Source organism: Molothrus ater, chromosome 2, assembly GCF_012460135.2.
Source record: "Molothrus ater isolate BHLD 08-10-18 breed brown headed cowbird chromosome 2, BPBGC_Mater_1.1, whole genome shotgun sequence".
Classification (NCBI taxonomy): Eukaryota; Metazoa; Chordata; class Aves; order Passeriformes; family Icteridae; genus Molothrus; species Molothrus ater.
This window is the reverse complement of record NC_050479.2, coordinates 19,419,434-19,443,812: the sequence shown is the minus strand read 5'-3', so window position 1 is coordinate 19,443,812 and position 24,379 is coordinate 19,419,434. Positions and strand designations below refer to the sequence as shown.

At 40.0% G+C, this 24,379-nt stretch overlaps 1 protein-coding gene across 1 annotated transcript in view; it reads left to right on the top strand.

Annotated features, from left to right (window-relative positions):
- Nucleotides 1-11,239: 11,239 nt before the first annotated feature.
- Nucleotides 11,240-24,379, top strand: part of FRMPD4 (FERM and PDZ domain containing 4) — a 295,383-nt gene continuing 282,243 nt past the window's right edge. The window contains 1 exon segment of the mRNA XM_036380463.1: nucleotides 11,240-11,617. Coding sequence (XP_036236356.1) covers nucleotides 11,577-11,617 — 41 coding nt within the window. The 5' untranslated portion in view covers nucleotides 11,240-11,576.

Sequence of the window (24,379 nt, the reverse complement as noted above, 5' to 3'; positions counted from 1 at the left end):
TTCCTCAATCTGCTGAGTTTCTGTCTACCTCAGTGACCTAAAATTTCTGACTGACAGAGTCCAAACCCTGCAGAGTGATCACTTATGATTTCATATGAATAACTTAGAACTAGAGACAGATATTGTACCTCAAATAGGGTGTAAAATTCTGTAAAAATTTTGTGTACAAAAAAATATTTGTGTCTAGATCTGGAAACTTGTAAGATACAATGGCTATATGCCTGCATTGCTCTGATGGAGAGGCAAAATATTTTTGTATTTTGGAGGGCTTTATACTTGTATGAATATCATTTTCCCTTTCATTCTAAGGACTATGCTTTGTAACTAGGCAACCACTCTATAGAGCATTATAGTATAATATTTTTTAATTCTCTAAAAATGATATAGTTATTTGTCCACATTATTCTCTAAATTTTTCTGTAACACTGCATAAACAGACAAATCATGGGTTTGTGCCTTTGCACTTTATTGTCTTTAATGATTATATTTAACTATATTGTGGGTGATCTTCAGAGCTTATTTCTGCCTTCATTCCTTGTTAGCAATTATCAGTCATTCCTTTTTCCACTCTGTGGGAGTAGATCCAAACCAAAAATATGATCAATTGTTCCTCTGTCCCAATGATTCTTTTGTGCAGGACTCTGTGGTGCTCAGCTTGCCCATTACTCCTTTTCATCTACAAGGTCATGACTGTTTTAAGCTCTCTTGGCACCAGTGAGCACCAAAACTCTTAACTTGGTGATTTCTCATCTAAGCAGTTCTAAGGGCTTTGAGTTTTCCCACTCAAAGTGGGACAAAATTATGATTTAAGTGAGAATTTCTGTACCATATTTATTGCAAAAGATAAAGATACTGTCAGGCTTCTAATAACAGAATTTGTATCTGTTCCTCTACATTATGAATTTCATTAGGAAGCAGTAAACCAAAAATTGCAGAGGATTAATCAGTAGCAGAGGACAGCAGGATTTTGCAGTATCTTGTGGGAAGAGCAGAGTGGGATGAACATGGATGCATGGAATCAACATGATATGAATGTAATATTATAGTTACCTCTGGCATTGCTCTCTCTTCCTTGTCTTGGACCAATATGAATCCCCCAAAGCTAAGACCAAGAAGCCTCCACTGAGAAGTATGGCTGCCCATTTATTTTGACGGTCTTGGGATGAGTGTGACTTCAACTTTGCACTGTGCACCCTTATGCAAAAAGCCAGATTAAATTCAAAGTGTTATTTTTGACATTAAAAAATCCATTAATGGGCAGTCATTTAAACCCTGATGACATGACTCTTAATTACAAGAGAATCAAGATTATACCAAATTATACTGAAATACAATACACAGTTTGTGGTGGATATTTAGCTTTGTGCTTCAGAGTTCATACACATCCTCTTTTGAACACAGGGATGGGATTGTGTGCCACAATATAAAAAAGATAAAAAGTTGCCCAAAGGAGGGCAACAAAGATGGTGAGGGGCCTTGAAGGGAAGCTGTGTCAGGAGCAGCTGAGGTCACTTGGTCTGTTCAGCCTGGAAGAGATTGAGGGGAGACCTTACTGCAGTTACAGCTTCCTTGTGAGGGGAAGAGAAGGGGAAGATCTCTTCTCTCTGGTGGCCAGCGACAGCTGACCCAAGGAAATGGCCTGAAGTTGTATCAGGGGAGGTTTAGGTTGGATATCAGGAAAAGATTCTTCACCCAGAGGGTGGTTGGGCACTGGAAAGGGCTCCCCAGGGAAGCAGTCACAGTATCAACCCTGACAGAGTTCAAGAAGCTTTTGGCCAATACTGTTGGACACATGTGACTCTTGAAGATGGTCCTGCACAGGGCCAAGAGTTGGACTTGATGATCTTTGTGGGTCCCTTCTAATCCAGCATATTTTGTGATTTAGTATAACTATTTCTTTTGACACCTCACAGGACCACAGATCTCTGCTCCTTTCTCTTTACTCTGATGAATGGTGCAAGCTAACCTTGACACAGACACTATCTGAGATATCCAATTCAGGAGCACAAGCAGTGGTGCAGAGATGAAACCCCACCTCTAAATTCTCCCACTCCTCCCTCTAAAAAACCAAAACACAAGCTGAACAACCAGTCAGACCTTAGATGGACAGAATTGCCCTCAGAAAATGCTTGCAGTCAGTCTCCACTGACTTCACAGGGAGAACTACTCAGAAGTTGTAAGGTGACTGACTTTCAGGTCAGCAGAGTTTGTTCTCTCAAATGCAAATGTCTTAAGCAGGAAGTTGATGGGTGTAGTCATGACCCCTACAGTGTGGTTCTATTAATCTTCCTGCTTCAATGGCTTTTTGACAATTTGGCCATTCATCTGGCAGAGACATAGGAGAAGTGGGCCCTGGAGGACAGCCAGCATTTTGGAGTTGACCTGACGGATAACCAGAATAATTATTCAAGTGGATGGTCTGATACAACTAAATATGTATTTTTAATTTTATGTGTTTCAAAACTTCCTATATCCTGACGTGTTTTCAAACTGTGCTAAGCCAAAAGAGTCTTGAGGAATTGTTACATCAGATGTTGTGCATCTCTCTCCTAGATGTGTTTCTTGAGGCGGTCTGAAAAGACTGGGTTCTCAATGACTGGGGCTGGCTTGGCTTGGAATTTCATGGGCATCTGATTTATTTCCCCTTAGTGTATGTTGTACTTTTTAAGGAGGGACCTCTTGGAGGAAGGGGAGGTTGTTTCTCCCCCAAGGGGCACTGAGTGTGCTCAAAGAGAGAAGGTTCAGGAGACTGCAGGATGCACAGAGAAAGTAAGTTATAGAAGAGGGTCTGGACATCATGCATGGTTTGGTTTAGAAGACAAAAACAAAGACGACAGAGTGTCAAAGATGACAGCAGGCCTTGGAGGTAAAGGGAGGAATTTCTAGAGGACTAGAGCAGACAAAGAAGAATTTCTATCCAATCAGAAATCTGTAAAGTTAGCTGCAATCATGGACTACCCTTCAAAACACACTGGATTTGTAAAAACTCTGTAGAGAATTCAATTTCTCTTTATGTCTTCTTTGTCTCCTTTTTAAAAAGCTAAGATTTTAGGTTTCAGTTTTCATTCAGACAAAACTTTTATTTCTGAGTAATGTAATGCGGATATGCAATAACCTAACTTTGAAAGAATCATCCCAGGGGAAAAAGTGCTTTGGCATATTGTAAACAAATAATTGTACTAATCTTAGCAGAGAAATACAAGAAGCCTTTAATAGGACATTTATATCATCTTACAACCACTCATAAGGTACTCACTGGACTGATTTAAATCTACAGTCACAAAAGTATTTCATGGAACATAAAGCGAGCAGCCCCTTTCCTCACCTCTTTCTTACTGCTCCACTGCAAGTAAAAGCTAAAATCTCATATAGCTCTGTGTTCCTTGCTGCATGAAGCCAGCAAGCTTCCTGACAGTTTCACTGATATTATTCTGGCTGCTAAGCTCCAACATAGTTCTGAACCCCAGGCATTTTATGAGGCCTGCTGTGATGTGAAAATACCAACGCCTGATGTTTACATGGAACAAGTCCTGATTTTTTGAATTTGACTAAAATTCCATTCACCTGCAGCTACAGGAACTAAACCAATAGGTTGGGCAGTGGGAACAATTTTCCAATGGGCTCTGTAGAAATTGTGCTATGTTTCTTTTTTCGCAAGAGCTAGGAATATCTGCTAAGTATGTTACTGCTCTTTCATTAAATGGAATCACTTTAAATTCCTTTATTATTATTGCATTTGGATTTAAAATACATATCTGTAGAAGATCTGGGTGCACATTACAAAATTTAGATCAGAATTAGGCAACCATTTCTGTGACAACCCCCACATAGCACCAAAATAGCTGCTCTGAAAAGAAATGATATGAGGCACATGATTAAATGTCAGTGAATTCTAAAGACTGTTTCTACTAGGGAGCACAAAGAAAGTGATCTTGCATTGTGCTCTAAAATGTCTCTACCCTGTAAGCTGATCTGCACAGACTGATGGTTCTTATGCTGTGCATTGGGTCTTTGACTCCTTTTTGACTCCAGAAGGTGTGCATGTCCATTTGTATGATCAAGGTGCACGATCTAGGCTGAACAGCCTGCCCTGGGGGATGCTCTGCAGTCCATCTCTTTGCTTTCAACCTCAGGTTGCTGCATGCTGCAAAGGGGGGAGGGTAAAACAGGTCTGAGATAATGAGTATGGAGAAAAAACAGGTTATAAATTTCACCCAGACTAGAACTGGTAGCCAAAGAAGTGAGAACAGGTGAGCAGCTCTCTTGTCAATGTTTCTTCGTGATCTGGGCAAACAGATTTCTGTTAGCAGAAAACATGGCACAAGAGCCTTTGCACACAGGTTACTCAGGCATGTGACAGGCCACTTGCTGATGGGGATTGGAAGGCTGGTTCTCTATTTCCTCCTAACTGACAGCATTAGGCTTGTACATTGTAGTAAGTAAATAGTTTTCTAAATGCACTGTATTTACAGAATAACTTTAATCAACTGCAGTACATTTCTAAAAATTGCACACTTTTTAAAAAGAAACTTATGTGAACTTTATGGCATTTTTTGTGCCTTTCAGCTTTGCAGTCCCTGCTGGTCTTTCCACATACCATATTCCCAAGATAGTTACTCTCCAGTATTTATTGTTAAGACACATTAGGGATTCATTTTCTATTCTAGAGGCGCTAGAGAGCCTGAACAAAAATCAAAATCCTTAGTGATACTCACCAGTGGTCACTTGAATAAATAGAAGTGTCTTGAGCATGCAAGACTCCTTGTCATGTTACTCAGTATGCTGAGCAAGTAACTATCTTACTGTACTTTCAACTACAGACAGATTTGCAGTCTTCTCTTCTGCCTGGAAAAAACAACATTCTTAATGCAAGCCACATGAAACAGTTACCTCTACACACCTTGCAAACACAGATTTACACTAAGAACAACCCCTGATGTACAGACTGGCTGTTCTGTTGATGCCACGGTGAGGAAGAGCAGCTGCAGTGTGCTGTAATTTACTTTAGCTAAGAGTAATTCCTCTGCCTGAGACCTCACATATAATTCACAGGCCTAGATGTATTAAACCTGCAATTAAGATTGAAATAACACATTGTAGTGGATAAAATATGGGGTGTGTGATCTTTCAAACTACAGGCTGGAAATTTTAAGACGACATGCTTTGTCTCTTCAGATACTCAGGCAACTTTGTATAAGCTGCTTGGTTTTTAAAAGTACCTAGCAATCTCTTTTTCATTTGTGAATGTTTAGTATTACTGACAAGTAGGCCACCTATGTGCAAGTACCTAAATATGGACTGAGGAAACTGGGTTTTAGCACCAAGATACAAATGCTGTGTCTGTGAAGTTTCTGTTCGTTGGGAAAATCTCTTTTTTTTTCCTTTTTTTTTTTCTTCTCTCTCTCCTCTGACTGGAAGCTATTTTGCACCTGTGACATTGCTTTTTTCCCTTCTTTGCTGCAATGTTTGCATATACTTCCCAGGAAAACGCACACAGAACAAAAGTTTAGAGTTTTGTTTTTTGAGTTTCACCATAATATTGCATTCTAACATGTAAGAAAAACAAATACAGACAAGCTGGCAAAATTTTAATCCATAACTAATATAAGAATCTGCTACTGGGAATAATAATAAAATAAGTATCTTAAACTTCAGACTACAAACAAAACCAAAGGCTTCCTACCCCAACACAATTCTACCATAACAATCTTGTCCTTGGTTTTGATGATATCTTAAAAAAAATTGAATATGCCTCTGATTTTTAAAATTCAACTCATATTTGATCATTTAAATCACAGATAGTACTAGAAAGACTTCAGTGGTATTCCTGCTTTTTAACATTTTATTAATTTAGAAATTCATACTTTGATCATTTTTTCTGAAGTTGCCACAAAATTTTCATTCTGCAGTTGGTTTTGGTTAAAGTATGAGAAAAGCCCTGATGACAGAATCAGGATTGCCTTTGAGAAAGAGGGTGATGAGGTTTTACTTTTCCACAATTCTCCTTTTATTGTAAATAAATTTTAAGTACAAGTTCTTGCACATTAGCATTTCAATTTTTTTTTTCTGATTCATCTCTAGACATTTTCTTATGATTTGTGAAGTCATATTTATTCAACCAACACTTAAACACGTGCTTAACTTTGTGATTGTTTCAAGTTATATTTTAGATTAAGTGAAGCCATGAATAGGGCTGATTATAAGCATATTTAACTTTTTCTTGAATTGGGTCCATTTGTCAGTAACAGAGCAACTGGAGATAAGTCCTTTCCATATTCTGATTTGAATATTTCATACATACCCATTCCAGAAAAGTGAATCCTTTTTAATAAAGATAATTTCATTTTAAGATAACTAATACATTAGCACTGTCTTGTTCATTGAAGTAGAAAATGTTGTCTAAGGTACTCTTCCTTATCTTGAGCTCATCTGTGTATTGCAGTATAGACAAATATTCTATTTAATGGTGTTTTTCTAATGCTACAGGCTCAATATACTGCAAAAGTTTTCAGTTCATAATAGCAACAAGTAGTTTTTGTTATCTGTCTTGATAACAGATTGCTTATATAGGTTTGACTGCATATGTGTGGCTTCAGCAGAATTGTTGCATCAGTTGCAATATTCTTGCTTATATTGTTCTATGCAATTCAGTATCCTTTAGGGTTCTAGATTTTTTTCTTAATTGGCAAGAAAGAAATCTTATCTGTTATTAAAATTTTTTATTATCTAATTTTGCACTTTGACATACCATGTCCACCACACTAAATTACTCAGCAAAATTGAAAACCTACAGGGTTTAGCATTCTGTATGGGTCAGAAACAGGCCTGAAAATGCTCTATTTGACAAAGGTGCCAAAAAATGACAGGTAGAAGCTGGTGCACAGATTCAAAATAAGCAGAGGGACTTCCTGATAATGCTGTAAATACAGACATGGAGAAAATCTGTAATGATTACAATGTTTTTATATAGATTTGTGTAGTGTTGGTAAGCACCAGGATATAGAAATGTATTCTAAAAAAATGCCTGTTTCAAAGGCTCAAGGCTGAAAAAAAGAATGTAACAGTTTAAAATACAAGTACCCAGAGTATTACAGGACTTACTACATGACAGAATCATAACCAACTATCTTTAGAAATAACAATCAGTAAGTAGGAGATCACAATGACAAAATGTCTTCCCTTAAAACTTTGCATTACTACCTATGTATTAACACTGCCTTACTCAATGGATTTTATTATCACATTTCTTTACACATTGTTGCCATTTGGATATGAGTAATATCAAGCACTGCAAAAAAAATCATAGAACCTTCAGCTCTTATCTAAAAAAACCCCATTCCATCTTGATGAATTTTAAACCATTTTGAAGATGAGACACAGCACTTTAAAGTATCTTTTAAAAGATTCCAAATCATTAAAACCCCTACTTGACTAGTCTTAAAAAAATTATAGTGATGAGTTTTTAATTCACTGAGAGAAAAACTTTGACAACTTCTGTGAGACCTACAAAAGCATTTAAATATTAAGTGTTAGCTGTTTTCATTTAAATGATCTGGGATCAAATTTTATGCATCTTATAAATGACAAGAGATGCTATTGGTCCAGCTGCAGGGCTAAATGTTTTGGCTGCTTGGTATCCTGGAAATTCCAAAGTATCTTCTTCTGGGGATTATTTAGTGCCTCCAAAGAAAAAATAAAAAAACTTAGAACTCAGGAACAAAAAAAAATAAGTGTTTCTTCATGTCAGTTGTAAATATATATACAATGAATCTTCATAGCAGATTCGCTAGGACCAAAACAACAGGGTTTTCAAAAAAATTAAGTCATTACAGTGACTGGTTTTAGAGATTACTTGGTTTTAAATTTTAGGTAGTATAGCATTCCTGTCTGTATTACATATGTCTGCCATTTCCTTCAGAACAGGGAGCATCATAAAATGACACAGATTTCCTTCTCTAAAAATCCCTATGAAACTGCCATACTATATGAATTTAAGGCTTTTACTGGCCCACAGTCTACACAAGGATATCTATGATTATACAAAGCATTAGTATTAAGTGTCCTAATTTGATTACTCTGGCCAGGCATAAAGATAATAGTACATGGTAACAAAGCATCCTCAAAAAGCTATATTTACTAAGCTATTCTAAAAAACCACAAATGTAAAAAGCCAGGAACTGATGTCAGATTCTTACTTTCAGATTAGAAATGTTCATGTTCAATTATTGTTTGTTACTGAGATACTGAGTACATGTTGGTTTGCTGTCTCTGGCTGCCTGTTCTCATTCAGTGTTTACATGTACCTTTGTCACATTCAAATGTGTTTTACTTCACGTGACTTCAGTCATCTGTTAGACAGTCCTCTAGTCAAAGGTAGGCATCTGTGCTTCCTCTCACTGGAGTTTACAAAGAAAATAAAGCACCTGCAAAAGGCAATTTATGTCACTTTTCCTAGAAAGAGATGGTCTGGAGTGCTAAGTATCTGTGCACCACAGAGGTAGGGTATGACTAGCTGAGGCTGGATCCTGAAATTTTGGTAGTTATTGAGAAGAATCCCACTGTAGTAACTGAAAGGTATAAATGTATGTGCAAGACTGCAGTCATGACACAGTCTAATTGATATTTCTGCAAATGAAGATAAAATACCAAAATATTATTTCAATGTACAGTTGATGGCTTCAAAGCCAGTCCAAACTACACATATCAACACTCACTCTTGAAAGAGAACAACGCCCACCCCTTCGCTTCTTTGGGTAGGCAAATTTTAATCTTTTACTATGAGACTGACAGTTTTGTATCCAGTTGCTATGACAGCAGAAGCCAAAGAACCATGAACCAAAGTTCACTCCCATACCCCAGCCTCCTTCCCCATGTGTGATTCTCACATTGCTCAGCTCCAAAATGCACAGCACTTAGCACAGTAGAAAGGACGTGTGCCCAGGTTCTCTTTTCTGTCTCACATCTGGGAGTAAGGCTCCTGTGATACTGCTATTAATGGACCTCCAGCATATTGGCTGGTCCAAGAGTATATCTCCACAGGCATTCTGGAAAATTTGCAATGTCGCAATAGCTTCTGCCTAGGAAAACAAAAATATAAAAGTAACTATAAACACCGCAATATGGCATGTATCTATTTGGAAAGCCAAAGAAAGAAGAGATAATTTCAGCTTCATTTCAAATTTTAATGACTTTCATAAAGGCCTACCATTTTGGGTACACACCCTGTGTTTACAATACTGATGTTTATAAACAACAACCTTTTTTATCTCTTAGTCATTGTTTTGCTAGGCAAAACTCTTTCTTGTCATAAGACTCTTCATTACCTTTAACACTCCTGCACCTGATCTCAATTTTCATAAATGTACTTTTTGAATAGATGAGTATGGCATTTCTGATCTGATCTTATGCTTTCTGCTTTTCTACATATCTCTACTGGAAATACTTCAGCCAGGATATCCTAGGATCACATTTGCCTTTCCACTGAAAGACCCTGAAACCACAGAAATTCCAGTGACCCCTTAGAATTTCTTCATTTTTCTGGCACTCACCACCATGCTCTACGGCACCTTTATGTGAGAAGCCTTGGAGCATGAAGTGCTCAAGATAAGAACCTTGTTTGATATGGAACATATGTGCTTAATCTTATATATGGTGTATCATTTCATCAGCTTCAGTTAGCTTTGTAGGATCTTGGCCTATCTCCTCAGTCTATAAATAAATAATGACAGATTTATAAATAAATCAGTTTCTAACCAGCTGAAACTGTGTTATCTTTGTAGCTTTTACCAATCAATAGAGCAGCGTGAATGACAGGCACAGGTTCTGCATTTTTAAAAAAATCTAGTATAACAATAAATAAATAGAGTACACGTAAGTACCACATAAATATTTTGATGCACTAGCATAAAATATTTCACATGGTGTTTCAGAATATGCCCAAGCCGTTTACATCTATGCTAGGCCAGCAAGTGCTTTTTAGCTGGCAGTTAAATGTTCTCCCAATATAAATAGATGATCAATCATTCTTTGTTGCTATTGTTTTAAAGAATAGTTTGAAACCCAATTCACACTGTGTTAGTACGGCCTGTTCTTTTTGTTCTCTTATCAATACAAGTTTTAGTATTAAAAAAGTGCATTGTTTTCATCTGGCTGCAGGAGTATGTGTTGAGCTCTACTATTATTTTCTAAGTTCTTGGTTGGTGGGAGGATGCAGGTGCAAGCCTGCAGAAGAGACTGAAATTCTGTGAAGGCACAAAGTAAAGCACATACCAATCCATTCAGAGAACAAATACACAAATGAAAACACTTAAGTGGAGAGAATCCACTCCCATACTGAGAATTATTTTATTACAGTGCAGAGTTTGTGTGGAGATGAATTTGAATTTCACCTGCCTTCCTGTTCTGCTCACTCAGAGGAAACTTATGGAGACCTAAACTCCAGTGCCTCATTTGAAGCCTGACACAGGACATAGGGCAATGAATCTGCTCTTGCTGTGTCAGGAGCCCTAGATTTATCATTTTTCCACAAGATCTGGTATGAAGAATGCTTGACTTTAATTGTGTTGCCACAAACCAGCCTTGTCATGTTCCTGCCACAACGAGGTGACCATCCGTTCAGGTCTCTTTCCTGGCATGTACAGAGGGGTCACAGGATACTGCCAGCAGGCAGCGGTGGATTTCAGCCCGATGCCTGTCCTCGATCCACCACTGCCGAGCACTCAGTGCGGGGGCTGAAAGCCAAAAGGCCCTTCCTCACCCTCGGGGACTGCATGGAGCAGCGTGATCCTCAAAGCAAAGACGGCTCTCTGCTTTCCCAAGTTTTTGCTTTTGCCAGGCCCAGGGTGCAGCTCCTGGGCTGGGGAGGTGTCACCTCCTACTTACCAGGGCTCCCCTTCCCCTCTCGCTTAGCGTTCCGCTCCCTGCCCCGGGGATCCGCAGCCGTGTCCCTCACACCCGGACCCCTCGCCCTCCCTCCCCGGCACCGCGGCTCCGGGAGGCCCTGTGGGGAGCCCCGGGCTCGGCCCGGCGGCCGCAGCGCCGCCTCGGGCTGGAGCGGCGATCGGCGCTCGCCCGGCTTGGAGCGGGCCCTGCGCTCGCCCAGCGGAGCGGACACACGGCCGGCCGGAGGGACAGACACCCCGATACACCCTGCGCTCTCCTCAGCAGCCCGCCGCCTCCCTCCTCCGGGCACTGCAGAGGGGCGGCGGAGCGCAGCGCTGCCGCCTCCTCCTCCGGCTGGCGGAGCGCAGGCTGCGGGCAGCGCTCCCCAAGCCGGGCAGCCCCGCGCCCGCTCTGCTCCGGACTCACCCCGGGAGAGCGCACGGCAGGCGGGGAGCGGGGCGGGGGGAGCGGGGGCAGGGCTGCGCGCAGATGAGCGCCGGTCCTGCGAGATGCTGCACGCCCAGCTCCCCGCCGGAGGGGGGTAGCAGCCGCTGTCTCCGCCGGCTCCTGCTTTTTTGCAAGGGCTGTTGCTGCCGCTGGACGCAACCTTCTCCCGTCATGGAGCTGCTGCCGCCGCCGCCGCCGCTGCTGCTGGAGTGAGTGAGTGTGACGGGCAGAGCTAGCCGGCCGCATGGATGGATGTGTTTAGCTTTGTGAAGATTGGGAAGCTCTCCGGGTAGGTGTTTGCCGCTACCGCCGCTGCTCCGCGAACCGCGGGCGTCCCGCGGCTGCGGGCGATGCCCGTGCCCTGCAGAGGCAGGGAGGGATGGGGAATGGTGGGGGCTGCCCGGCTTGGGGAGCGCCCGCGCCGCTCCCAACTTCTCTGGCAGCGGGGCTCGGCGTGTCGGGGTGGGGCGGTGGGGGCTCGCTGTCCGTGGTATCTGCCCGGGCCGTGCCGATGTCCCTGCGCGGGATGGGTCATCCCCCTCTCCCTTGTGAAGGGACAATGAACTGCGGCCGCAGTTGGGCGAGAGCGGTGCCCTCCTTGAGACGCCGGCCAGAATGGACGGCCGGAGTGCTTCTGGAAATGCAAAAGCGGCGACAGAAGCCGGAGCCGGGCGCGGTGGCGGTGCTGAGGGGTGTGTTGGTGTTCGGGGGTGGTGGCCGCGGTGCGGCTGTCGGTCATCTGCGGGAGCAGGGGCGAAGTTCCGAGAGCGAGCAGCGCCTGGCCGGGCCGCGGCGCCGGGAAGGGTCTCGCCCTCCCTCCGCTCCGCTCCGCTCCCCTCCCGCCGTACCGCGGGCACACCGGCTCCTCCGGGAGCCGTATTTTTGGAGAAGTGGTGAAATCGTCGCCACTCGCATCGTTTGTGAGCGCTGCCCCTCCGCCGCTTCACACGGCGATGGGCGCAGGGGCGCGAGTGGATTTGGAGTCTCTTATCCCTTGCTTGTAAGGCTCGTACTCCGCGTTGTTTAAATGTGTGGTTGATTTGTATTGTTTTTCTCTATTTCTTTGTTTTCCGAATAAACCTTCTCTTGAATGGCCTCAGAGTTGTGGTCTCAGCCTGTGGACTGTTGCGTTCGCAGCCGGTTGCCAGGCCTGGAGCTGCAGAGATAGATCAAGAGGCACAGCAGCCCCTGTTACAGTGTTCCCACCGTAGTTAAGCCTAACTGGAGGCAGCCCTTCGCTGTTACACCGGGGATTGTGCTTTATCTCAAAGATGCAGTATGAAAGTACTTGAGTCACATTTCTTTTCCAGGGTTCTGATATGGATAATCTTCCTAAAGGATTTAGCTTTGATCACTGTAACTAGGAGTGTTTCAAATTCTTATGATTCACTGGTTCCTACACCATAGTTACCATATCCTTTTCTGTTTATGAGGCACATATGAGGCAGAAATTGGATGGTGTACAAAAAGGAGAAAGGCCTTGGTAAGGAAATAAAAAAGGTGGCTGCTCCCATGATGGTCAGGTAGGGAGCTTGTCAAAATGACAGATGGTCTGTAAAGAACAAATATTGCATTGCTAGAAGTTACAGAGTGCCACAGGTGCAGGCACTGCCTTTATCCCCCAAAATTCCCACCATTGCACCTGGCTGTGATTACAGCTCTGCTTGTGGCATGCCAGCACAGAACAGCTGCTGTCATTCAAGCACATCATTGTCTCATCCTGCTCACAGCAATTTTACACCATGTGACAGTGACAATACAAGCAGCCCCCTCGGCTTGCCTTGGGTGGTGTTAGTGGCTGATACCGCTAGAGCTGCAGTAGCAGGAACTACAGCAGAAACTTTGAGGAGAGGAAAAATATGCTCACATAGATAAGGAATAGGTCATGTTGTATGGTATTTATTTCCAGGTAACTGAATTGTGTGACCTTCTCCATTTTTTTTGGAAATGATGTTTTAGAAAAACTCCCAGGTCCTCACATCACACTTGGTCTAGAATCAAAGGCAGAGAAAGGGATGTGTCATTCAAAAATTTTATTATGTCAGGTGCATGGCAGCTTTTAGATATATATATTGTAAGCTTGGGTCTTTCTTGGTGTGTAGAAAATTTGTAGCTTTCTGCATGCTTGAAGACAGAGCTAAGATTTGCATTTAAGTAAAGACAGATCATAGAAATTCTTCAGAAGAACCTGAAGGTTCCTTCTGAAATGAAATTGCTAGTTTTAAAGCTTGTATGTGCCTCTGCTTCATTTAAGGATATGAAATACTTACAGACTGTGTTTATCTTGTAGATCGCAGTACATGATTTCTGTACTGAGCTACACTTTTTATTTCTAATTTTCTGGTTGTTAAAAGACATAATAGTTTACACAGGACTTGACTTTACTTGCTGTTACCTAGGTTACAGCCAGGTAATGAGAGCTTCATGAAGAAGACAGGTTCCAGTGTAAACCCCAGTTTTAGTCCCTTTGTGCATTTGGGTTGGAAAACTAGTTTGCCCAAAAATACTGGTTGTTTGCTGCTGGAAGGAAGGCCTTTCTGCAGAAAATATTTAACTGAGAGTGTGATCTTACAGGCAGATTACCTACAGAAAGTTGTTTTGAACATGGTTGGTGCTGAACTTCTTTTAAATTTTATTTTGTTGTGCATTCAGATCTCCTCATTTTAAGTTGCAAGTCCTTTACTACAGTTTTAGTCTGCAGCCTTGATCTTGCAGGCAGTGGCACACTTAAGCTCTGTTATATATGACTACTGGAAGGGACGCTTCCTAAAGTCATGATTTGATTTTAATGGGCCTGGTAAGAATTTAAATCTTGGCTTGATGAATTAACATATAAATTTTTTTTTATCTGGAATAAGCTTAAGATGAGGCTTAAAGTCCTAGAAGGTGGCTACTGGATATAAAACTTTACATAGCATATATAATTTTTTATATTTTGATTATCTATGTGGGTTTTTTAGTGATACCTTTGTGTTTAGGGTCTTTGAGAGACTCTGCTTCTACAATGGCTTCAACAATTGTCAATATGTGCTGGGTAAGTGGAAAATATGGGCATAATCTGGAAAAGGATTATGTGCAGAAATTAGAGAGAATGCCAAACTGGTTTTATGACAAATGTGATCTCTGGTAATCTTGTCCTTTCCCTGTCTTTGTAGATCTGTCACACTGTGTACTAGGCATAAACATACAGATGCTTCATGATAAAGTTTCTGTTGAAAGTTTGGAGATTCCCATCAGACACTGAAACAAAAAATACCATACAAAAACAGTGATCACACTGGCATAGCCTCTCCCCCATTCCATTTTGGAATTCACCAATCTGGTAATGGTCTGGAGTAAATGTTTTGGTATAAATCTTATGGTGTCATGCTCTGGAGGGAAAAACCACAAACAAACAACCACCTTTTATTGTGATGAATGTCCAAGTGTAGAGAATGATTGACAAGTCCTGTTTGATGGATCAGTGCCCTGATGTGGAGCTGTACAAGGCAGGTGAATATTTCTGTACTGTGGGCAGCATAAGCATGGATGGTGTGGTAGCATCTGTAATTTGGGATGAAGGATTAGTGCCATAGGTGTGGTATGTGTAATTTGGGATGGAGGATTGTGCAGGTGAATATTTTTGTACTGTGGGCAGCATAAGCATGGATGGTGTGATAGCATCTGCAATTTGGGATGGAGGATTAGTGCCATAGGTGAGGTGCAGAGCTGACACTTGAGGCTGGTTCAGAAGTCTGTCTTGCCTGGTATTCTCTCCCAGTTGCTTTTAGCAGCTGCTTGGAGAAGCAGTGGGAGTGGTGACTCGTGAGCATAGGTATAGGCAGTGGAGGAAGGATGGTGCTGCTGTTCTGAACATGGAACTGTTTTCAGATCAAGGTAAATCTGAGAAAAGGGCACAGTGTCAAGTTTCTAGTCAATACTGGACAGGTGAACTATGAAACAATAGGTCAGAATAGTGGATGGAAGTTATTGAGAATTTAAGCCTGTATTCATAGAATATATTTTTAGTTGGAATTTTTTTTTTTTTTTTTGGGAATGACTGTTTTTGTGATGTCTGTTGAGGTCAGTTCTATTTTGGAGCTTCACAGCAGGAAGTACAACTTTGATATGGAAAGATGCTTGTCTGGATGTCACCTGAATGTGACTGAGTGGGGCAGTGACCCTCCAGAGCTGGGGTACAAAGCTCCTGTGCCCCTGTTTGTAGCTTTGCCAGATAACACTAGGGAGAAAATGACATGACTGTCTGCATGAGTGGCTGTCAGGTTCTAAGCTGTGGCAATACTGCTGAGGGTAGGGTAGACATCTCTGTCACTCTGTTACATTTGTGGGTGAAGTTCTGAACTCATGGAGTAATTTGTCGCCAGAAAGAAAATCTCCAAGTAGGCCTGCAGTATGGGGTAAGAAAGTAGAAATTGATACCTTTTTGTAGCCATTAAAAGTATAACTAATGGAGAGTTAAACCCAGGTAACAAACAGGATACCAGGAAGGTTTGGACCTGCCCTTAACAGCCATGCCAGTTTGTCACATGGGGTAGGTAAATTTGTTTTACCTGGATCTTTACTTTTCTGCTCAAGTTTAGCATTGCCATCCATTATCCTTGAGTTTAAATTTATTCCATTAAAATGGGATGTGAATAGTCATGTCCTTGTTAGCCAGGCCCTTAGAATTGGCTTTAAAACAGTGACCAAAAAAAAAAAATCCCTTAACCCTGCAAGCTCTTCTTTTTACAGAACAGTCAAATATGTTTTCTTGCTGTGATTATGCTAAACCTGAGGCTGGCTTTCTAACTGAGAAGGAACTTCTTACCAAGTCCTTTTTCATTGGGGTGGATAAATCTAACATTCTTATATTTTGTGTTTATCTTTCCATAGCTGACCATCTCAAAAGTTCAAACATCTGTGTAGGTACCAAGTCAGGTGGACTGACTTGGTACCTACAGAGATGTTTGAACTTTTGGGTTCTTGCTGCAGAAGCCTAAACTGATGTGGAGCCTTGCATATGTTCTCTCCCTTTCCAGCCTTTGTAGCCCTGTGCTCAGATTTGTTCTCTCCAGATATTGTCATTAGTCCTGCCAGACTGGTGTGAAAGGTTCTCTCCTAGATTTGCCTTAAAATGTAACAGACTAGAAGCTGTGCCTGTATCTTCTGACTACTAAGCTCTGTTGTGTTTTTGTTTGTTTGTTTTGGTTTTCTTTTTGTTTGTTTGGTTTTTTGGTTTTTTTTTTTAGGGAATCAGGTTGCTTGACTTCATGGTTTAATTATTTTTATGCAGCCAAGCAGATTTAAAGTTCTAAAATTAGCCTGTCTGTTGTTTGTGTTTTTGGGGTTTTTTTGGGGTGATTTTTTGGTTTTGTTTTGGTTTTGTTTTTAAAAAATGTTTAATTAATTGAAGAAGATTTTGGGATGTTTCTGTCTTTATCAGAATAGCACCTTTCTTTTTCTATGATTTTCCTTGCCAAGTCTTTATTTTCCTGTGAAGTTTAAAAAAACTCTATGTTAATGGAGAGACAATTGCAAGTGTGATTAACTTACTGATGCTGTTTTGCATATGATTTTTGGAACAATTTTTATGAGTACTCTTTGAAATGACAATATTGTAGCTTGTAAGTTATTTTCAGTATTTACAAAAGATTCAGTAAGAAAGCCTATGATTATCCTTTTCATGTTCAAAGGAGATAATTTAATTCCAAAAAGGATTTTATTATACCAGATGATAATTCAAATAACCAATAATTCATTTCAGCCTTTTTCCTTGAGGACTGCATTACATTTAATGGCACATTTGCCTAGTCACATTAATATAGGAACGTTACCATATATTTTATTATTTGTCTGTTTTGTTTTGTTAGCTGACACACATAATAGAGACATATGCTTTAATGTTTGTGATGCTAGTAATGTTGTATGTCATAGTGACTTCAGCAGTTTAGAGATTTATTAAAACCCCTCCTTACATTATGAACTGCTGTAAACTTGTCAAGTGGCCAGTGAATGATGATGCAACTCTGTTAAATATGTAAGTTCTCTATACCAGAAGCAACATTGTCTCCAGAAATTTTTGAGAAAGCGGAAAAAAATGGAGAATGAGCCCAAAGTGTTTCTTTCTTTCTCCTCTTGTACTAATTACTGAAGAAGATGGAATGCAAACTTTGAGAATTGATGCTTTGATTTAAGAAAAATCAAAATGTGCAGGTTCAATATAATGCTTTTATTTCTAGGAAGATATCTTTTCTGTTTGCTTTTGGTTTATTTTGGAGGACTTCAATCTGTAGTGTAAAATTGTTGGTGACATCGCCGAATCAAGAATCTTGGGGCAGTTTCTCTTATAATTGTAGCCTGCACCAATGTTCTTGTGTGTGCATGTTTAAGTAACTCTGTTAAAATTTTTATATGGTGTGAGAAGACAGAAGAGGGTTTTTTTGTGGGTTTTTGCCTCTATTTCATTGGTACCAGGACAGCCTGAGGTGTTTTAGAGTTTATGTTTAGCTTTTTGAGGGAAGAGGTTTGCTTGCTCCTGATGTGATTTGGTTGGTTGGTTTATTTTTGAGAAGCCTGCTTTTCAGCCTGACAGATTCATGTGGGAAATTTCATTTAAATAGAAAAAAATTCTCACCATAGCAGTAATAAAACATGAGGATAAGTTTCCATATTTTGCAGCATTCTAGATCATTATGGAAGTGTACCAAGCTTTTCATAGGGAATACAAACCATGACCTGAAAAAATGAGAGGATAATACATGGTCTCAGCTCCACTCATAATGTGGTGCAGAAGGGGTATTTTACTGTCTTGAGAGCATTTCCAAACAGTTATGTCAGATCTATTACAACTTAGCATCTGACTGATGGGGCAAAGAATTGACTAAAGTCACATAGGAGCCTTTTTTAAAATGAGCCATCATCTGAGAAGAATCTCTATCTGCTGTAGACAAATAATACAAAAAATCAAATGTGAGGAAAGGGAAGGTAATTTTGGATTCCAGCCCTACTGTGCCATGCACAAATAGCTCTATTAAATCAGGGAAGACCATCCAGGTACATGAACTACTCATTTTCATGACTGTGTGCATATAACCTATTTGGATCCACGTTATGGAAACTTTTGGTGCTGATAAAGTATCAGTGTTTAAATACTACAGGGACATGCTCCAACAGGAATTGACTTCTGATAGTACCAAGCTGTATTTAAAGCTGCTTTTTATAATGAGGAATAAAATGACTAGTTTTGTGACATATCTTGAAGAAATCTGTGAAGTGAAAAGGCTGCACATTTATTAAAGGTATGCTTAAAGACCTTTAAAATAATCAGTGAGACTCTGTTTTTGATAATTGCTCAATTGACTGGAAGTGGAGCAAATAACAGTGTAGTAATATAAATTTCAGTAAGTAATTGCATTTCAAATCCTAGTGAAATCCACACTGCTTAAAGTCAAAACATGTGAAAGTACATTGGAGCTAGAGATGTAAAGTACTCCAGGACTCAAAATCTCTCTGACCTAAATTAGGACCTAGTGTTGGAGAAGTTTCTACCAGCATTCCTTTAGTTCAGAGCATACAGAAACTCCCTTTAAGAGGTTGATTATTGGCTACAAACTGAGAAATTTCTTTTCATTAGTTTTAAACCCCAACATTTTTAATTATTATAAAGTTAGTGAGTGGACTTGTCAGGTATCAGTTTTAGCTATGGGAGTGTGGGGAGATAAGGCTCTGCAGAATAGATGGATATCTTGCAAGATCTTGAGAATTGCTGGTAAAAAAAAATAATTTATACAGAGAATAGAAAGGAGGCGGTGAAGACTAAGAAGGAATATTTGTGTGTTAGAGTCAAATGCTGAGAATGAATCTTCTTATGATCTGGCTCTTGATGGAGTTTATTTTTGTATTTTTCTGAAATTTTTGAAACTTCAAGGGAAAGAGACTTGGGATATTGTAAGGTATTATGACTTTTTTTGTATCTATAGATAATCAAAACAAAAAGGTGTGTATGTGTGGACTGATCAAAACTACTTAGTGATTTACATTAATAATCAAAAAGACCAAAAAAGTCTCCCTTCTGTTCTTCAGAATTTATTTCTGCAAATGTCCTTTCTGTTTGTTTTTGGGGGGTGGGACAGAAAAGACATAATTTTTGAAACTAATGTTGTTTAAGAAGAAAATCTAAAATCACTATTTGTAAAACTTTGCAGTACTGATTGTACCCTATTTTGAGTGAAAGTTTTAATTAATGTTTGTGCATGATTGAGTTTTAATTGTTCAGATAAACTGTTCACTTTTTTCATGAAAGTGCTTACGTATTTGTTTAAAATACTTTTCCAGCATAATGCAGCCTCTAAGGTTTTGCTTATGTTGCTTATAGATTTTGCAGTTTCACTATTTGTTCTTAATCTTGAATTTGTGATTATGTTCCTCTGGATTTGGCAGTACTCATATGTTTGGAAAGCAAAATGCCCATTATTCTATGGCAGTAAATGCTACCAGGAGTACTGGCAGTGGCACCAGCCATGTAAAACAAGCCAGGAATGTGTTACAAGTCCGAGCTGCCTTATTTCACTTGTGCTCTGTGTTTGACTGAAATAGAGCAGGAGAGAACTGGAGAAGAAATCTGGAAATATTCCATTTCTAAGCAGATTTGTAAAGGCAGGATGCTTCATTACCTGAATGCCTGAATGATGGCACTGACTTTGATTTACTCTAAATGAGGCTGTGACAAGCCTTGAGGCATCTGTGACAGGAGCCTTGAGACAGCAGAGATTGTAATTGCACAGCAGAGCCTGCTCCAGCAGGGCTGAAGTTCAGACTTTGGGGTTGGACCTGATCTCTGAGCTTCAAGGTCCTTTCCAACCCAAACCATTCTATAATCAAATGATTTTTCTTTGCTTGTGATGTTAGACCTTTATCCCACAAAAAACAAAGAAAAAAAAAAGATTGAAGGTTATGTATGGCAGTATTGTCAAGGCCTTACCCACTCTAGAAAGGGGTGGGCTGTCTGCTTAACACTGCAGTATGCAACAGGTTGTGCATCTTTATCAGAAAAGACAAGTTTTGTTTTGACTGTACAATGTGGTTGATAAGTCAAAATGTAGTACATTTGTTCAGGTAGAAATTATCAAATTTCGCAGGTTTTTTACTGGCATTAGGTTTTGGATCATATGCAAGTTGCTATTTAAAGGCATCTGCTTTTCTTGTTTTTTATTTTTGACTTGTTGCTAACCTCAGATGATGCTAACTGAATTTTTAATTTTTATCTTTGATGAATTTTTTTCCCCAGTGGGGGTGGCAGATAGATTTCTCATGAAGTTGGCTATCTGCCTAGGTCTTTGCTTTGCATAATGTATTGTGTGTTACCTGTCATGTTTACAAGGAGTGCCTTCTCCTCTGTCAGGGCACACAGGGAAGGGCGACAGAGAAAAACCACTCGTGGGGAATTATCTGTACCTGACTATTCTGCTTTGAAGGCAAGGTGAGTCTGGGCTACAGTGTATAATAGGGGAGGAATGGCAAAGGAAGGAAGAGAGAATTTGGAGAAAGGAATTTAATGAATGTTGTATTGGGTAGGGGCTAACTTGCCTTGAGTTAATTGAATTAATTGTTCAAGACTAGCTGATCTTTATGTGAAGGTGAACTTACATTGTTGCCTGGGTAGAAGTTTAGTTGCGTCATAAGGCTGGTTGAATTAATTGGTGAGATGTGCTGTAATCTGTGTGACTGCTGTTTTAAAAAAGGGAGGAATTCACTTCAGCTTTGGAACAGAAAAAACTTTTTTGGTTTCTAAGTCTGAGTTTCTTCTTGAAAGTCCTTTATTTTTCTAAGGGGTTTCTGGTGGCTAAGCTTGATCTCACTCAACACATGAAATAGTAAGGTGGTCTTTGACTCCCAGAGTATTTTCTGTTTTGGAGATTCTGCAATCAGGATGGTGCCTTCTCTTAGGGTGAAGCTCAACCCCTGCATTGGTTCACTGGTGAGCCCTGTGACTTCCCCCTCTTTGTATGCAGATAACTTGACTGCAAAATCTGTAGCTGTTGGGGAATGCATTTATGTTTCATTTTGGCATTTAAAAAGTCCAAAAAACCAGAAGGCATTTGGCTTTTCTTTTTTTAAATTTTTTTTTTAGTTGGCATGGGGAAGAATTAGAACTAAGGTACTCTGAGGCATTTTGAGGGGGCATTTCTGTAATATGATCAGCCTCATGTAGTATCTACTGGCAGAAGACCTAATGAGGCTGTGGGGTCTGATTTCCATTTTCTTTTACTTTTCAGTTTTCCCATTCTGTCCCCTGCAGCCCTTTATGTCTCACACCATGGTGAACTACTTCAGGGACTAAAAGCACTAGAAAACTGGTTTTTGTTTGTTTCAATTCTGCTGGTGTACATATCTAAACTGGCTTGGCAGAAGTGATTGAAGCATATTGTCTTGGGCTGCGAGGTGGAAGGGGAGAAGGGGAAATGGAGCTTCTGGTGTATGCTGAGCTCTGTCACATTGCACCCCATTTAGTGGTGGGTGGTGCTGTGTGAGAACAGGGAGAGGAAACCTTTCTCCAGGTACCTCTGGGAGCTGAGGAGTGGGGAGGCTATGTGAGAGCCCCACGTATGAGCAAATCCGGGAAGAGGGGAATTTCTGCAAAAGATGGCTTGCAGTGAGGAGAGGCTGCTTCAGCCCTTCTGAAATTCCTCTGATCTTTCCTAGTTCCTCTTGCTTCCTTGTCATTTCCTGCCTTTGAAGCCTGTTCTGCTGCCTTTAATTGGCGTTGCTTGGCACTTGGAAAACCAAGTACAGGTTCTGTGTGCTAAATGCAGCTTTGTGTATCTTGCACATCCTGATGTGTGAAGGTATTGCACCCTTGCTACCATGCTATACAGTCTAAAGAAACTGGCTTCCTGTTGTTTTTAAAAGCAGATTTCTAATCCTTATTTTTGCTTTATTCGGCAGCAGAGGAGTGTGGCTGTCCAAGGGATTAATTTTCTTAGATTGCTTGTAGAAAGTGAACTATCCAGGATAAATGAGAAGTTAATTTTTTTTTTGGTTATCTTTTAAATAATGAACATGTGTTCATTCCTAGCAGCAATTTTGCAGTTATATCCTTTCCATGGATGTATTTTCCAGGTTCTGGAAGCTGTCTGAAGAGATAAAAGGTTTCTTTGAAATGCTCTATTTCTGAACTTGGATAGAACATCTTACAGAAGCAAGTATAGAGTGTCTGTGCTACTTCTGAGACCACAGAAAAATAACTGAAGAGTATTAATGGCTTGCTTTTCAAATACTCTTCATTTTGAAACTAGCAATGGGAGTTTTATAGGTGCATAAGTAGTCTGAATTTTTAATTATGCTTTGAACCACAAGGCTTTATCTTTTTTAGCAACAGCAGTAGTAAACTTTGAGGCGCTTCCATACAGCAATTTTTCTCTTCCTTCTGTATCTTCTGTCATTCCTTATACATATATGGCACTTCATCAGCCCCTTTCCTTGTTGACCACTTTCTTACTTTGCAATGTTTATCCATCAACTCTATCACGTCATTGAATATGTGGTCTAAAAATGGTGGTGGTAATGAGGGTCTTGAAGGATACATCTAAAAGAGACATCTAAAAAGCCTCACAACAAATGATTCCATAGAAAAAAATTAATTTAGAACTACTAATGCTCTTTTAGCTTGGGTGTTTTATTGTAAAAAAAAAAATAGTATCTCAAAAGAAGCACTCTCAGGATGCACAATTACAAAAGTTACAAATTACAAAAAAAAGCTACAAAATTACTGTAGCTTTTGCACTTTTTTTTCTAGGCAGCTAACATCATGCATCTGCATGACTTACAGTTAGTATGCCTTAAAGAAGACCACTTCATAAGTAATATCCGTGGAATATGAACAGTGGAATACAAGTCTGCTTTTCTTTACTTGACATGTTTGGAGAAAAAAACTTCCAATATTTTTATTTTTTGATGCTGAATATGTTGCATATTTGTTTACTGATAGGAAGGTGTGTTCTTTCAAAGCAAAACATTGATTATTATTATTACTCTTTTTTGCTGGTTTTAATAGGCATTAAGGTCCTATGGAGGTCTTACTGAGACAAAGATGCTCTGAAATGGCAGTGGAAAGCTGGCAGATTCTTTGCCCCTGCCTCTTGTTTCCATAGTTGCCCTATTGGATTCAAGTTGTCCATGGTGTCTGCATGTGCTACTTGGTGCCCTGACTGTTTAATAGATTTTAACAGTAGCCTGCCCTGTAAAGGATAAAGGGTGAATTTCACTCTTCCAGATGTCAGTGCAAGCCTTCTCCTGAATATCAGTAAAAGTACTTTGTATTTCTTTAATAGCAGAACGTTGATTTGCTTTTTGTTGTGTTTTCTAAAGCTTGTGCAAATCTCATAGTGTTCTTTAATCTTGTAATGATTAGACAAATGTATGTTTTTGGAAGTGTTTCCCTTACTGCTATTCTTTAGCCATTAATGTCAGAGTTCATCCCATTTTCTCATGTTACGTGCTGGTTCTGAAAAAGAGAAATTCTGTTTTCATGTTAAATGTTTAAAATGTTTCTTTCATAGTAGAAGGTAAAGCAGCATTAGTTTCTTTCTTTTTTTTCCAAACGGTTCATAGTTCAGTGCTGCAATGAACAGTTTTCCAACTAGAGGACATAACACCTGTTCTACTGGGTGTTATTCCAAAATGGCTGAAATTTATTTGAGCTGCATAAAATGTTACAAGTACTATTTGTATGTATTTGTTTACCAGGCTGTAATTATAAGAACTGACATTTTATCTACTCAGTGCAAAATATTCATTTTTTTTCTTCTACAAATGTGATGATAAGCAGAAAACAGTTTGTCTCTCAATTTCTGTGGCATGGTTTGCTGTTTTACTTCCTTTCCCCCATCCCCCTCCAATCAGTTTCCAACTCGAGCAGCTTTCTTTTGCTAGTTCCCCCCTTTCACAGTGAGCACTTAATGCTGACTCACCACTTGTTGCGATTGGGCTGCTTGGCACTGTTGGCAGGGGCCCAGGCATGTGTGTCAGAGCACTCTGACCACAACAGACACCTTCTTCATCCAGATCTGTTTTT